Source organism: Vigna radiata, chromosome 6 (genome assembly GCF_000741045.1).
Source record: "Vigna radiata var. radiata cultivar VC1973A chromosome 6, Vradiata_ver6, whole genome shotgun sequence".
Taxonomy (NCBI): Eukaryota; Viridiplantae; Streptophyta; class Magnoliopsida; order Fabales; family Fabaceae; genus Vigna; species Vigna radiata.
This window is the reverse complement of record NC_028356.1, coordinates 26,262,813-26,279,899: the sequence shown is the minus strand read 5'-3', so window position 1 is coordinate 26,279,899 and position 17,087 is coordinate 26,262,813. Positions and strand designations below refer to the sequence as shown.

General features: G+C 35.6%; 2 protein-coding genes across 3 annotated transcripts in view; one reads left to right on the top strand and one right to left on the bottom strand.

Moving 5' to 3' along the window:
• LOC106765094 (probable serine/threonine-protein kinase mps1) overlaps positions 1–9,813 on the bottom strand; it is a 17,221-nt gene extending 7,408 nt beyond the window's left edge. The window contains exons 1-4 of one of the 2 annotated variants that reach the window (XM_014649591.2): positions 9,278–9,813; positions 7,602–8,530; positions 5,992–6,189; positions 5,428–5,589 (exon numbers count right to left, since the gene is read on the bottom strand). In XM_014649591.2, coding sequence (XP_014505077.1) covers positions 5,428–5,589; positions 5,992–6,189; positions 7,602–8,530; positions 9,278–9,617 — 1,629 coding nt within the window. In that variant the 5' untranslated portion in view covers positions 9,618–9,813. The remainder of the gene's footprint in view (positions 1–5,427; positions 5,590–5,991; positions 6,190–7,601; positions 8,531–9,277) is intronic. The other variant, XM_022782306.1, reaches the window with a different exon arrangement.
• Positions 9,814–11,253: 1,440 nt separating this feature from the next.
• On the top strand, positions 11,254–15,575 carry LOC106763625. The gene is made up of 2 exons (XM_014647792.1): positions 11,254–11,687; positions 15,191–15,575. Exons 1-2 carry the CDS (start codon positions 11,254–11,256, stop codon positions 15,573–15,575), a joined length of 819 nt encoding a protein of 272 aa, XP_014503278.1.
• The last annotated feature ends 1,512 nt before the right edge of the window (positions 15,576–17,087 follow it).

Sequence of the window (17,087 nt, the reverse complement as noted above, 5' to 3'; positions counted from 1 at the left end):
GTGGGTGATGCCTTAACTCATCCTGGTTGGCGTCAAGCCATGCTGGATGAATTAAGTGCTTTACAGAAAAGTGGAACTTGGGAGCTTGTCCAATTGCCATCTGGAAAGTCTGTTGTTGGTTGCAGGTGGGTGTATGCTATCAAAGTTGGCCCTGATGGTACAATTGATCGTTTGAAGGCTCGACTGGTTGCCAAAGGCTATACACAGATTTTTGGTTTGGATTATGGTGATACTTTCTCTCCAGTGGCGAAAATGACCTCTGTTCGCCTATTCATTGCCATGGCTGCTCTTCGACAATGGCCTCTTTACCAACTTGATGTCAAAAATGTTTTCCTTAATGGTGATTTGCATGAAGAAATTTATATGGAGCAACCACCCGGCTTTGTTGCTCAGGGGGAGTCTTCTGGATTGGTATGTCGTCTTCGCAAATCCTTATATGGCCTAAAACAGTCTCCTCGGGCCTGGTTTGGTAAATTCAGCAGTGTTGTTCAACAATTTGGTATGTCTCGCAATGAAGCGGATCATTCAGTGTTCTATCGCCACTCAAGTGCTGGATGTATCTACTTAATAGTGTATGTCGATGACATTGTTCTCACAGGAAGTGACTATCTTGGTATCTCTCAGATGAAACAACACCTTTGTCACCATTTTCAAACCAAAGATCTTGGCAAACTCNGGTACTTTTTGGGTATTGAAGTAGCACAGTCCAATGATGGTATTGTCATATCTCAGAGGAAGTATGCGTTAGATATCTTGGAGGAAACAGGGTTAATGAACTGTAAATCTGTTGAGACACCTATGGATCCTAACATCAAACTCCAACCAAATCAGGGGGAGCCTTTCTCAGATCCTGAACGGTACAGAAGATTAGTTGGTAAATTAAACTATCTTACTGTTACACGTCCTGACAATTTCTAAACTCCCTATGTAAAGACCATTGGGATGCAGTTGTTCGCATACTGAAGTATATTAAAGGATCACCTAGAAAAGGTTTGCTATAAGGTCCTAACAACGATACAAAGATCGTTTGCTATTCAGATGCTGATTGGGCTGATTCCCCTTCTGATAGGAGGTCTACTTCTGGATATTGTGTTTCTATTGGTGGCAACCTGATATCTTGGAAAAGTAAGAAGCAAAGTGTTGTGGCTAGGTTCAGCGCAGAAGCAGAGTATAGAGCTATAGCATCAACTACTTGTGAGCTTGTGTGGCTTAAACAATTACTTAATGAATTGAAATTTGGAAATGTCACTCACATGACACTTATATGTGATAATCAAGCTGCTATTCATATTAGCTCTAACCCTGTCTTCCATGAGAGAACCAAGCACATTGAAGTTGATTGTCATTTTATTAGAGAAACAATCATATCCGGAGATATCAAGACTGAGTTCGTTAACTCAAGCAACCAGTTGGCAGACATATTCACTAAGTCCTTGCGAGGACCTAGAATTGACTATCTTTGTAACAAGCTTGGTACATATGATTTATATGCCCCAGCTTGAGGGGGAGTGTTAGATATTAGGTTGTGTTTATGTTAATTAGGGAAACATAGACCCTATGCTTATTATGTTAGTTTTTACATATTCATTTGTATTTGGACTTAGCCCACATTCTTATTATTATAAATACATTACCCTATGTGTATGCAAAAGACACAAGGGAGATTTCTCTTCATCTCTTTCCTATTTCACAGTCATAAAAAGAGTATTTCTCCATTTGATTTAATCCATTCTGATGTTTAGGGTCTTGTCATAGATTCTATTTCTGGAGCCAGAGGGGTTCATTACCTTTATTGACGATTGTACCCGTGTCACATGGACATACCTTATGAAAAATAAATCCGAAGTTTTTCAAATTTTTGTTAATTTTTTCCATCTTGTCCAAAATCAATTTGGAAAAAATATCAAAAGAATTAGGTCTGATAATGGTACTGAATATGTGAATCATGAATTTCTCAATTTTTTGTCTCATAATGGTATTGTTCACGAACTAACCTATGTTAATACCCCTCAACAAAATGGGATTGCAGAAAGAAAGAATCGTCATCTTCTTGAAGTAACTAGAGTTCTTCTTTTTCAAATGTCTGTTCCAAAAAATTACTGGGGAGAAGTTGTGTCAACTGCCACATATCTTATCAACAGGTTACTCACTCGTATCTTAAATGGCATTAGTCCTATAGAGTCTCTATTGTCTTTTGTTCCTTCTTCTTCCCTACTAACGAGTCTACCTAGTCGAGTCTTTGGATGTGTTGTTTTTGTTCACTCTCATCATCCTAACCGTGGTAAATTAGATCCCAGAGCTCTTAAATGTGTCTTTATTGGGTATCCTTCTAATAAAAAAGGGTACAAATGTTATCATCCTCAGAGTCTTCACGTCTTTATCACCATGGATGTCCCCTTTCATGAAACACAATCCTTTTATGTCAGTCCACCACTTCAGGGGGAGAAAGCACTTAAAGTGGATGAACTCTCCTTCTTGTTATTACCATGTTTGTCTTTGCAGGACGCCCAAGACTTGAACAATGAAGCTACCATAGTCCACAGTGAAGAAGAAGAGAGATTTTTTGGCAAAAAATATGAAAGAAGAGAACAACCTACTTCAACTCTCGAGCAAGAAAAATTGTCTAATCTGGAGGTGAGGATCCTTGAAGATATCAATGAGGAGGAGGTAAGTATTACTGAGGATTTACCTATTGCATTGAGAAAGGGAAGAAGATCATGTGCTAAATATCCTATTTCTCAATATGTTTGCACTAACAATTTCTCTAATAAGCACAAAAGTTTTATTGTTGCCATTGATGCCACAAAGATTCCTACCTCAATTCAAGAGGAAATGAAACTTGAACATTGGAATCAAGCCATAAAAGAAGAGATGAATGCATTAGAAAGAAATTCAACTTGGGAGATTGTTGATAAGCCAAGAGACAAGAAGGCAGTAGGGTGTAGATGGATATTCACAGTGAAACATAAGGCAAATGGGACAATAGAAAGATATAAAGCTAGATTGGTGGCAAAAGGATATACCCAAACATATGGGATTGACTATGAAGAGACATTTGCCCCAATGGCAAAGATGAATACAGTTCGAGTTATTATCGCTTTGGTTGCCCATTTTAGATGGGACTTACACCAGCTGGATGTGAAAAATGTCTTTCTTCATGGAAATCTAGATGAGGAAGTGTACATGGAGATTCCCCCAGGTTTTGAAGTGAAAAATGAAAGAAACAAGGTATGCCTCCTGAAGAAAGCATTGTATGGTCTTAAGCAATCCCCTAGAGCGTGGTTTGGAAGATTTACAAAAGCAATGGTTTCCTTGGGATACAGACAAAGCCAAGGAGATCATACATTATTCATATAGCACTCTTCTACAGGTAAACTCACTCTATTACTTGTCTATGTGGATGATATGATTATTGCAGGAGATGATGAAACAAAAAAATTGGCACTACAAAATAAATTGGCAGCTCAATTTGAAATGAAAGACCTAGGAAAACTCAAATATTTTCTTGGAATAGAGGTTGCCTACTCCAAGAAAGGAATTTTCATCTCCCAAAGGAAATATGTACTTGATCTCCTCAAAGAAACAGGAAAGCTAAGATGTAGAACCTCAACAGTTCCTATAGAACAAAATCACAGAATTGGATGTGAAGAAAGTGCTCCTGTAGAGAAGGCCCAATATCAGAGATTGGTAGGAAAATTGATTTATATATCACACACAAGACCAGACATTGCTTATGCAATTAGTGTTGTGAGCCAATTTATGCATGATCCAAGAGAGAGACACATGCAAACAGTTGACAAAATTCTCCAATACTTGAAGTCAAGTCCATGAAAGGGACTATTATTGAAAAGGGAAGTCACATTGACTATGAAGATATATACTGATGCTGATTATGCAAGTTCTATTACTGACAGAAAATCTACTTCTGGGTATTGTGCGTTTCTTGGAGATAGTCTGGTAACATGGAGAAGCAAAAAGCAAGATAGAGTATCTCGTTCTAGTGCAGAAACTGAATTTCGAGCTCTTGCTCAAGGAATGTGTGAAGGACTCTGAATGAAAATCATTTTGGATGATCTTAAAGTCAAAGTGGAGAACCCGGTGTAACTACACTGTGACAATAAGTCAGCCATGAGCATAGCCCATAATCCAGTACAGCATGATAGAACCAAACACATTGAGATTGACAAACATTTCATCAAAAATAATCTTGACAGAGGCTTTGTGATTACAACTCATGTTCCTACAGAACTTCAAATAATAGATATTTTTACAAAAGGGCTTCCTCTGGGTAAATTTCAAGATCTTGTAGGCAAGTTGAGAATGATTGATATTCATTTACCAACTTGCGGGAGAGTGTTGTAATTAGAGAAGATATCTTTAGAATCTTCCTAATTAGAGAAAATAGATATACAATCTTCGATTTTATTTTGTTTTCCTAGTTTCCCTATTTCTCTTTTTAGGAGAATTAGATTGTTACAAATAAAAGATATGAGAATGTATTTTCAATTAATTCTGAAATATAAATTTCAGTATTATTTTCTACTTAATCCTTAAAAGAGCCTGGATTCAATGAGGCACTACTGTACTTTTCTAAATTTGGATAATAAATTCAGTGACTAACTTTGACTCAGAGCAACAAAGACAGTGTGGGAGACATGAGTTTCAATTATAGCATTTTGCACAAATTATAGAAACATACTAATCAGTAGCGCACCATAATTCCTTTTTACATGCTATAGCTGCAACATTGTGATCTAGGTTACAAAATGTCTCTTTCTTAACTTGAACAATATTCATTAGGTTTTGGGGTAAAATTGTGATTTCTCACCCATTTTATTATGCATTTTTGTTTCTAAAAACACAATAGAATTTGGAGCATTTATTCCTTGACCATTATACAAAAGGATGGCTCAGTTTTTGACATTTCTTCCTTCACGCTTTACCAGACTATTTTTTTCTTGTCTACCATTCTTTGTTTAGAGAAACTTTCTAATAAGAGGAGTCTGCTTTCTAAACTAAAGAATCAACGCAAGAGGCAAAGCCTTTTCCAAGACACTGTATACTCTAGACCTCCACTACAGCATTAGACCTCTCTCTGTAACTAACTCTCTACATAGGCCCTGGATATACGGGCCTGCAGGTGTATAAAACTTATGAGGCTTCCTTATGGAGATCAGGAACCTATCATTCTTCCTATGAACTTCACCATTCACATTTAGCTGGATTTTCTCTAATTGTTTTTGTTCTTTCTATCAATTCACATCATTTATCTTTAATTTCTTTACCTCAATACAATAACCTTATTGTTCCTAGATTGATGGGTGTAGTACGAATTACTTGTGCTACTATATTTAAAACTGCAGTCAGCTTGGTTCCTCCTACAAGCTGCAAACTGAGATTGATAACCATGGTACAAGAATGAAATACCTGTGAATCACGTTGGATGTTTGTTGTATCACTCATTATTGCTTTGGCTATTCCAAAATCAATCAGTTTTAATGAACCTTTGACAAGGAGGAAGTTAGCTGGCTTCAAGTCAGAATGCACAATACGTTCTTCATGAATTGTGTTGACAGCCTGAAGAATTTGCTGAAGAATTCAACAAATCAGTTTCAGATGTATTCTGTATTCTATCCAATAAATAAAGAACGTGAAGAGAGAATAACATAATACAGCCATCATGATCATTTAAATAACTAGCAAATCGCAAGGAAAAAATATTTGATTCTTTTGAACATCATTATCAACAAAAATAAGTTTTTTGTTTGACACAACATAAAAGAAGTTGCTTCATATAGAATTTGAAACATGAAATCCAGACCAGACTAGACACCAGAGCACCTAGAAGTTCAAAAGAAATTGTTTCTCTCATACTTCTGGATACTCAAACATAACATCCTGCAACCACTGGACTGAAAAGTAATTATGCAAAATGCAGGTTCATTCAGAGAAATAATAAAATATTTTCAAGGTTATATTGCAAACTTAAACCTGCCAATAAAACCGAAGCCAATTCGCATCTATAGTCTGGTTGTTCCCATCTAGTTCCTTCCACTTTTGAGACAACATATGAGCCAGATCAATTTCCCCATATTCAAGCACCATGTATATGTATCCATCATCCTTGACTCTACCATCTTTACTACTGGAGCCATTCATGACTCCCTCAAACAAAGCCTTGTCAGTCACCTAATTTACAAAGAATAGGTAAAAATGAATAACATTATAATACAGATAAAGGAATCAAACCCATCACAGATACAAAACCATTAAAATAATCAAAAGTAAAATATGTTACATACAAATTGTTAAGAAATAAATTTTAGGTTTAACTTAGTCTCAAAATCAGTGACTTATAAGATGAGGTTTGCACCCATTTATATACTATAAATTGGTCTTATCTCTAGTCGACATGGGATTTCCAACATACCGAACTCAATTCCCAAAACCAGTTTGTAAGGTAAGGGTTGTACTCACTTATATGTTGTGACTTTATCTTTAGTCAAAGTTGGACTTTCAACACATCTCCTTCATGCTAAGGCATACATCTCGAACGTGAGACTGAATATCACTGGGTGGTTCAACAACGATCCGATAACGGGTGGAACAATATATCTAACAATCAACAAATTTCACTAGAATAGACTCTAACTCGTGGCTTTGATAGCATGTTAAGTAATGGACTTTATATCTAACTCAACCTCACAAAACTGACTTATAAGGTGACGTTTGCACTCACTTGTATATTGCAAGTTGGTCTTATCTCTAATCGATATAAGAATTCCACCACAAATCAACCAAAAATATGCATCACTATTGCTTCAAAATTGACATGACCTCTCAAAGATAATTGAATAATGTTTATTTTTTTAAAACACACAAAAGTCAAACCCCTACAAAGGAGTTGATGAACAGAAACCAATAACATTTCACAAGAAAGAATATAACCCCAAAGAGAGATTGATACAGCAGTGGAAGCTCACTAGAAGACTTGTGTGCATGGTCAACTAAATAATTTGTAAGAGTGAGTGAAAGTAATAGATAACATACCCATCAATTGATCCTAACTGAAAAAATATTTTAACCAACATTTGGTCACCCATAGGAAGTATATATGAGGAACATTGTAAAACCCATGTTAACAACATGGAACAAAGATAACATTTACCATTTGACAATTACAAATGACTTTGATACCTTATTTAGAAAGAGAGAAAGGGAGGGGGGAGGTGGATAAGCCAGAGCATCCATTTTCATTATCCAAAAGTATTGCCATGAATTTGGTAGTAGCCTTGGGACACTGTAGATAAGAAAAAGAAGGAAAATGCGTGCAGACAATACTTTCTGACGTGTCCTTGACTATCTAATTAATTCAACATATACAGAGGAATATTTGAAAAAGAATAGAACCTCCAGCCCCACACAATTAGAGTGTGAAGAGAAGAGGAGAGCCCAAACTATTGAAAGAAGACAAATGAGGGATGTGGGACATAAAATAAAACAGACAGAATTCACTACATGAACCGGGTAAGAAAATATAAAACAGCAACACTTAAAAAGAACGGCCATGTGTCTTATTCTAACAGAAATAAGTTGAGTACCTCATAATCTATAAGCTGGATAATATTATTCTTTCCTTTCAGCCTATTTAGATACTCGATCTCCTGACAAAAGCTGTATGCTGTGGCATAATCACGACCCTTTAGTTTTATTCTTTTAAGTGCGTAGATAGTACAGTCTGATGAAATCACTTTGTGCACCTCACTGCTTCCACCACTTCCTATCTTGCCAAGCCTTTGATAAAGCTTGCCGTTGACTTTAAAAAACAACTCGGGGTCATAGGTCCTCTTTCGAGCGACTGAAGGTCCTTTACAACTTGCATTTTTTTCTTGCTTTTCTAACCTAGAAGATTCCAGCTTCGTATCTGAAGATATAGTCAGACCCTGAGGCAGTATGTTGGTAACAGCTGCAGGCTCGTCCACGTTACTTAACATGTCATTACAACAAGAAGTATATTTACTAGTTTCCTTTAGCAAACATCCTTGTTGCTCCTTAGATGGGTCACGGTGCTTAAATGTCAACTCTGCTTCATTTAGTGAATTATATTCTTGAACTGCACTTGCCACCTGATCAACTGACATCCTATTGGTGTCTTTCCGAGAATTATATGGTGATTTAACAGCCCCTTGTGTTATAGGATGAGGATTGACATTCAGGTTATCACAAGGTTCTGCAGCCACATGCGAGTCACTATCCATACAGGAATTGGCACAATGAGTTATAGAATTCGGCATTGGAGCTGAAGTTGAATGGACTGATGTAGTTGTAGGGCATGGCAATCCCACTACGGAAGATAGTGTAGCTGGTTGACTCAAAAAGTTTTTGAATTGCTGGAGATGATCCTCAGTAACTATTCTTCTCCTTGGAAGCAGAGAACTCTTGCCTCCCTCGGATAACAAACTAGCCTCAGACTCTGCCTGCTGCATATTGTGGTGTTTCACATGTTGATTGAATCCAATTGATGCCCCATCTGTCAAAGCAAGTGAATCCATATGAGATGATATGTACTCCATTTCAGTAGCTTTTGCTACATTGACCCCTGCGTGTTAAGCGAGGAAAAAAGAATATATGTAGCAGGGTATAGTGACTGCTTTGGGACATATATCACAACATTAGCAGTTATTTTCAATGCAACATCCTAACATAAAGGTTTAGACTATACTTAAAATCCTGGTTGGTGATATCATGAGTGCAAAAGAACTATTGGCAAATACGTGCATGGGAATACTGTTACACACACACACACACACACTACCTCGCTAACTGTCTCAGACGTCCCAAGCCTAGGTAAAGAAAGAGGGTTGTATTAGGCCAATAAGGATCGCTCACGATGGACAATGTTTGCTAATATTTGGCTGTGTAAGTAACCGACTGATAAAGCTTCTGCTATTTCGATGTAGAGAAACAATCCTCATTTTTTAAGTCAGATGTAGGTAAAGAAGGAAGCTAATCAAGGAGCACCTGATTAACTTTGGCAGTTGGGATATGGCTATTATTGTAGTTCTTATCACATATAAAACTAAATAAGAAAGATTTATGTTTACAAGGAAAGAGTGTTAGTGGATAAATTGTTAGTAACCAATCATGTTCGATGAAGTTGTATTGGTACGATTTGAACCTTGGTTTATTAAAGTGGGCACAAAAGAGGCAGTAACAGTGAATGCAACTAAATTAAACGGCATACCAAAGCAAGTAAAAGGTGACAAAAAAAAATTACCCTGCGGCTGTGAAGTGGCATTGTTGCTCTCAGTTGAAAAACGAACCTTCTTGTGCGCACCAACACTATGAGATTCCACGGGCAGAGAGGGTTCGTTCTTACAACCTTCACCGGTGAACGTGTCCGAAATGGACGGAGGTTCCCCTTCGGACCTGTTGGCGACGTTTCGGTGCGCCACCATGGAGCGCTTTGGCCTCAGGGCATGCGATTGGGTTGAAGCTGAAGAGGCATTAACGGCGAGAGGGCGATGGCGCTTGAGAGCAGCTTGGACTTGTTTGAAGAATTCCGGAGAGGAAAGGGAAGAATCGCGAGTGAGAGAGAAGTTAGGGTTCTCTTCCATGAATGCCGTATTTCTAACCCCGTATGGGGCTTTCGTCGTGCGGGTGGTGATGTTGTTCCATTCCAGTGCTGAAGAACAGTGACGGTATGCTTCTCAGTTCAAAATGGAAGACACTGTTTCTTTCTTTCTTATTTGCGCCTTCCTATGTTGTTTAATTTTTGGCTTTTTCTTCCACCACCTCAATATTTGTAACTGCTTTTCCATGTTAATAAAAAAAAAAAATATTAAAATATTTTTAGGAAAAAGAAGTAGGAGAGAGTTCACTAATGTAAAAAATTCATTCTAGAAAGTTCTGAAACATATTTTATTTATTTAGACGATTTATTTTAAAAGGTCACGTATATTTTAAAAATTTTGTTCCGAAAATTTTTTGAAAAGCTTGTTCCAGAAATCATATTCTAAATCTCCTAATCTAACAATTTTATTTTAGAAATTTTGTTATGAAAATCATGTTTTGAAAATTTTGGAAAGCTCGTTTCAAAATATTTTGAGAATATGTGACCCAAAAGTGAATTTTAAGAAAGATAATTTTTTTTGGAATGAACTTAATTATTAATAACTTTGTGTGAATTTTATTTTATTAGTTTGAGTTTAATAATATTTAGATTGTTTTTTAAAGAAATAAAAAAAAATAGGTAATTTTGACTTTTTATTTATTTAGGTTCATTATTGTTTTATTATAGAGATATATTAAATAATTGTTTTTATTTTGACATATTTTTGTTTTTAATTTTATTATTTGTGATTGGTTCAAATATTTAAAAATGTGAAGGTTTAATAAAAATGAACATGGTAAATTAAAGAGTTTAAATATTTGTATGTGTCGCCTCTATTTTTCTAAAAAATATCATTTTGAAATTTATGCAAGTACAATTAGAAATTTTGAGGTTGCAAAAAGTAAAAGCGTGATATTTTGTATTAATGTTCTTTGTTTTGACTATATTGCTCCTAAAGAGCAAGCATCATTTGTCAGGGTTTGTTAAGTTAGTTTAGGGATTTTTGACAAATCCTGCTTCTCTCTTTCGTTTTTAGAGGAACCACGTGTGTGTATATATATATATATATATATAGGGTTCCTTTCTTCACTTTGTAATACAAAAATAATACACATTGTCTTTACATACCTTTTCCTGCTTTCTTCTTCTTTCTCTGATTCTTTGGCTCTTTTTTCTCTCTATACCATTGTTATGCCTTTGTTGGTGTTGTTGCCGTGAACCATGGAAGCCTCTAGTGTGTTCTCTCACTTTGCATATCAACACTCTTTTCGGTTTTATCAAAGATACTGGTTCTAATATGGAATTAGAGCAGGCCTAGTGTCTGCTCTACTTTTGTTGTGCTCTGTTCTTTTGATCTTGTTTTTAGTTCTATATTTCTTTTTGCTATTTCTTGGCATTTCTTGGAACATGGAGCACATAGACCAATGCAACAATCCTTCCAGCTCTTTCTATCTACATTCGGGAGAGAATCCAAGCCTCATCCTCATTTCTCAAGTTCTTAATGACACCAATTATGCTTCTTGGAGTAGAAACATGAGAAAAGCTCTTCTCTCCAAGAACAAGATAAAGTTCATTGATGGAGGGATTAAGAAACCACAAAGAGATGACCCTTTTGTTATTCTTGGGAGAGGTGCAACATGATGGTCCTTTCCTGGATCATCAAGACACTTTCATCACAAATTGTTGAAAGTGTTATATACGTGGAGGATGCCAAGGAGCTATGGGACGAGCTGAAAGAAAGGTTTTCTAAAGGAGACTACTTCAAGATTTCTTATTTGCTACAAGAGATCCACTCCATTAAACAGGGAGAAAGAACTCTAAGTCAATATTTTACTGACTTAAAGATCCTATGGGAAGAATTAGAGTCACTTAGACCCATACCATGTTGCACCTGTAAGGTTCCCTGCAGCTATGACTTGTCCAAGACTTTTCACAACTACAGAGAAGTGGAGCATGTTGTTTGCTTCTTAAAGAGGCTGAATGATTACTACAATACTGTGAGAACACATATTTTACTGATGGAACCCCTCCCTAGTATTAACCGTGTCTTTTCTTTCATCATGCAACAAGAAAGGCAAGAAAAACATGATTATGGGCTCAAAACCAAAATGCAGAAATTAAGATTTTAGCCAACACTACTAATAAACAAAACCAATAGAGAAATGACCAAAGCTGGAAGCCTCATGGGCATGGTTCTGGGCCTCGCAGTCAAGGAAGAAGAAGAGGAAGAAATCCAAATTTTGGAAAACAATGTTCCTACTGTCATAAGATGAACGGATGAATGTTACTCTAAACATGGTTAACCACCATAGTACAAGAAGAGTGACAACAACAATCAAGAAAAAGGGGGGCAAAATGAATGGAATTTTGTTAATGCTTACTCTGTAGAAACACATTCCAATTCTGCAAATACCAGCATCAATTCTGGTCTCAATCCTTTCACTCCATAACAGATGCAAAAATTGTTACAAATGATAGAGAAGGTTGATAACCCTTCCCACAGCGTCAGTCAAGTGCAAAGAGACACTATAGAAGACAAACAAGGTATGTTTTCCTAGATTATTAACACATGGGCCACTGATCATATGACCCATGACAAAAATAACTTTGCTACTTTTCATAAAATCAAACCTAAATTTTATTAGGCTACCAAATGATTCCATTGTTACTGCCCATTATGTTGGAACCATACAATTTTCAAGGGATTTTATTATCACACATTTGTATTTCACATGCCTGCATTTCAGGGGGAGTTATCATTTACATGTGATTAAAATGTGCTAATGAGAGCATCATTGCATCTTGAATATTGCATACTCTTTTTGATGCATCTTTGTTTGATACTTCAGGATAAATATCTAGAGCATACCTTTTTTGCTAATGCACAAAGGGGAAAGAATGCATGAAAGCTTTATGAAAGGGGGAGAATGATTCATTTTCATTCTATCTCATATTTTGCTTGATATTTTGCTGTTTGACTATGTTACATAGAGTTACTTGAACTGTGATTTATCTGTTATTACTCTGTTTTGTATTAAATTATGCAAACATGGTTGGTTATTAATCATGGTTGTGCATCATCAAAAAAGGGGGAGATTGTTGACAACACAATTTCTATCAATCTAGTTTTTGATGATGACAACACATTGCTTAATAACATGCATATGTTGTTTGCTGTTATTACATGTTCTTATGCAAATTAACTGTTATATCTACAAACATGATTATGTACTGTGTTACATGTTCCTATGTTGATTGATTGATATATATGTGGAACGTGATCACATGCTTTATGTGCTATGTGCAATGCATCTTTACATATGTTTTTTCTGCATATGTTTTAAAGCTGAAAACCACAAGCACTGTTATGAACTTATAACTGTGTGACAAAGTTTTAGCACAATCGACTGCATTATTAATGGACTCGACTATGCTAAAATCTTTGTGCAGATTTTGAGAATCAATGCTCTGCGAATTTTTGAGAAGAAAAGAATTTCAAAATGTTTTACATGGTTGAAGTCGACTATGTGCACCACACATTCGACTGTCTCTGTTATCTGGTTTGAAATTTTGTTATGCTCTTGCACCCCAACGACTATATTTTTAAAAGTTAGTTGAGCATTGATGACTTGGTCAACTGTATTAAAAGTTAGTTGAACACTGATGACTTGGTCAACGACTACCTGGTTGACTGTTTATTATAACTGTCATAACTCAGTCGACTAAATTAGTAACATAATCGATTGAGAGTCTGTCTGAATAACAGAAATCTATAAATAGACTAATCACGAATCAGTTAAGTGACTTTTGAAGAACTGAAAATTGCATTTCTGTTTCAGATAAAATTCTCTGTTGTAAGAACTCGTAGAATTCTCCAAGAAGACGGTGGTGATCTTTCTTGAAAGAGATTCAAAGGGAGGTTCTTTTGCGCACACAAAGACTGATCAGTATCTGCACAAGGAAGGTGCTTCTGTGTGATCGTGTTTAAGGTTTGGCATCGTTTGAAGACTGCTGCATTGTTTTTCTGGCTTGGCAACCGTAAAGACTGTTGGTATTTGGCCCTGTTGGATACAGGGGATTGTTCACTTTGAGGATTGTTCAAAGTAGTGTTGCAGATTGTAGAAGAGGGGATTCTTACTGCAAGTCTGGTTTTGTTCTGCAGCTACATTTTGGTTTTGGGTTAGAGAGAAGATTTATATTTTTGACGTGGAGGTCTTCTATAAATTCCTTGTTTTAAAAATCGCAACCATTATAGTGCATTTGCTTCATGGATTGGAAGGACACTGGATGTAGGCATTGTTGGCAGAACCAATATAAAAATTTAGTGTTTGATTTTCTCTATCCCTACACTTTTACTTTGCAGCCGACTTTAATCTTTACGCAGTCAACTACGTTTTTCCGCTGCATATAATTTTTCATTACTTTCATTTCAAGAAACTGTGAAAAGTTTAATACTTTGATTGCAAGATTGTGAAAAGATTTTATATTTGTGAAAACACCAATTCACCCCCCCTCCTCTTGGTGTAAAAACGAAGCCTACCTGTTTCCCAGCACTAATGTCTACAAGGGCCTTTACTACTTGCAGTCTTCCCTGTTTCTAATCAAGATTTTACACCTAAATTTGTTTTCTCTTATGAACATGTAAACATAAACCTATGGCATTATAGGTTAGGCCATCCTGGACACAAGATTGTTGAAAAGATATGCAAAAATAGTCCTTATGTTCAAACTGCTTCTAATGATGCATGTGATATATGTCATTATGTCAAACAACACAAATTACCCTTTCCTAAAAGTGTTTCCTTATCTAGCAATTGTTTTGAAATTATACACTATGATATATTGGGACCTATTTCCATTCCCTCTATTAATGGGCATAAATACTTTCTTACTATAGTTGATGATTGTAGTAGGCACACTTGGGCTTTTCTTATACAAAATAAAGGCCAGACTAGAAATTTACTGCAGAGTTTTATTATGAAAATTAAAACAGTTTGACAAAACCATTAAAATCATTAGAACAGATAATGGGCTTGAGTTTAATTGTCCTAATATGTATGATTCTCATGGTATTGATCATTAAACTAGTTGTGTTGAGACACCACAACAAAATTTTGTTGTGGAACGAAATCACCAACATATATTGAATATAACCCGTAGTTTACTTTTTTAGTCTAACATTCCATGTGCTTATTGGTCTTATGTTGTGTCACATGCCATATACTTGATAAATAGACTTCCTTCTCCCATTATTAATGGAAGAACTCATTTTGATGTGTTATATGATAACCCTCCAACTTATCTCAATTTAAAGGTTTTTGGTTGCTTATGTTTTGCTTCTACATTAGAGAATAACATAAGTAAATTTGATTCCATGGCTAGAAAAGGTATTATTCTAGGGTATAAAAATGGTATGAAGGGCTATATTATACTTGACATCAACAATATGGAAATTTTTATAAGTAGAAATGTGATTTTTTATGAAGATATTTTCCCACACAGAAGTAAAGAAAACAATAAAAAAATTCATAACAATGAAGAAGATAAGAAGTTTTTTCTTAATGATCTTTCTTGCAGCTATGACTCTATTGATGATCCAAACTTGGTTGAGAATGGCAAAAATAGCCAAAACACCACTGAGAATACCAATTCTAGCACTAACAGCGCTAATCCCATGGAGAATGAAGAAGTTCACAATCAGAGAAGATCCAACAGAATTGAAAGGACTCCTGAATACTTGAAAGACTATATACATGAAGCTGACCAATCTTCACCCACATCTTTACCCACATCTCTATTTATCAAAAATGGTTTGAAAACTCCTTATCCTATCTCTAACATTTTGTCTTATGGATCTTTATCTGAAAAATACTTGAAATACACCCTAGCTATAACTGCCAGCAGTGAACCCAATACTTATGAGGAAGCTAGAAATAGTCTTGAATGGACAAATGCTATGTAGAAGGAAATCAAAGCCTTACAGGACAATGACACCTAGTTTTTAACTCAACTTCCTCCTAGAAAGAAACCCATTGGGTGTAGATGGGTATACAAAATCAAGCATAAGGCTGGTGGTACTGTGGAAATGTATAAGGCTCGTTTGGTAGCAAAAGGCTATATTCAACAAGAAGGAATAGATTTCCTAGACATTTTTTCTCCTATTGCTAAGCTTACCTCTGTCAAATTATTACTTGCCCTTGTTGCCTCTAAGAACTGGTTTCTACATCGACTTGATGTGGATAATGCCTTCCTACATAGGGACTTAAACGAAGATGTCTATATGGAACCTCCACCTGGCTTAAATGTTGACATTAAGGGACAAGTTTGCAAACTGACTAAGTCTCTCTATGGCCTAAAACAGGCCAGTAGGCAATGGTTTGACAAACTGTCTACCTTTCTTATTTATGCTAATTATATTCAATCTAAATTTGATCATTCTCTCTTCATCAAGAAAACATCCACAGATTTCACAGTTTTGCTTGTGTATATAGATGATATTGTTTTGGCAGGGAACTCTATGGCTGAGATTACAAGAATGTTCCTCACCGAGTGTTAGACTCTAGGAGGTACTTAAAACATTCGCTAGGTCAAATTTTAAGGTGAGAGTTACCAAAACGTTCCTCACTAAGCATCAAACTCTAGGAGTTCACTTAGAACATTCCCTAGGTCAGAATTTTCATAACTTGAACAAAATTTGGATGGAAACAACTGATATTATTAATGGTTGAATTGCTCATTACATGATAGACTTTCAACTGAAATAAAATTTGAGGTGTGAAGCATTTCAAGTGTTAGCAATGGGTTTGCCTATCGGGTGTTACAAACGGTATGCTATGTTCTTCAAGTTTTCAACAACCTTGAAAGAACCTTCCCAATTTGCAGCCAGCTTTCGATCTATTTGATTCCTCCAAGCGTCTCCAGTCTTTCACCAAACTAGATCTCCCTCAACAAAAAGCCTCGATTTTATCTTGGTGTTGTAGCGACGAGCAACGAGCCTTTTTTGAGCTTCCGCTCGGACATCAACAATCTCTCTTCTTTCCGCCAGGGTGTCCAACTCCGCCCTTAGGTCGTCATGGTTCACCTACAAATCTTCTAATCACCTTCTGAGCGTTAGTTCCCCTGGCAACATAAAAATGAATATATACATACAAATTATATTCCTATTCTCATTCTTATATCAATATATATCTCGTCATTATCACCTTCTGTTAGATTAATATATATATATATATATATATATATATATATATATATATATATATATATATATATATATATATATATATATATATAAAAGTCTCTTCTTTGTAATTTTTTAGTTGTTTTATGTTAGTCCTTTTTTTATTACATTAAAATTTTGTATTATCAATTTTCATGAATAAAATAGATATTAAATCTCACATTTGATTATTTTTATTCCTTAATATTTTTATTTATTGCTTACATTTTCTTACACAAAAAAAATTTAACTCAC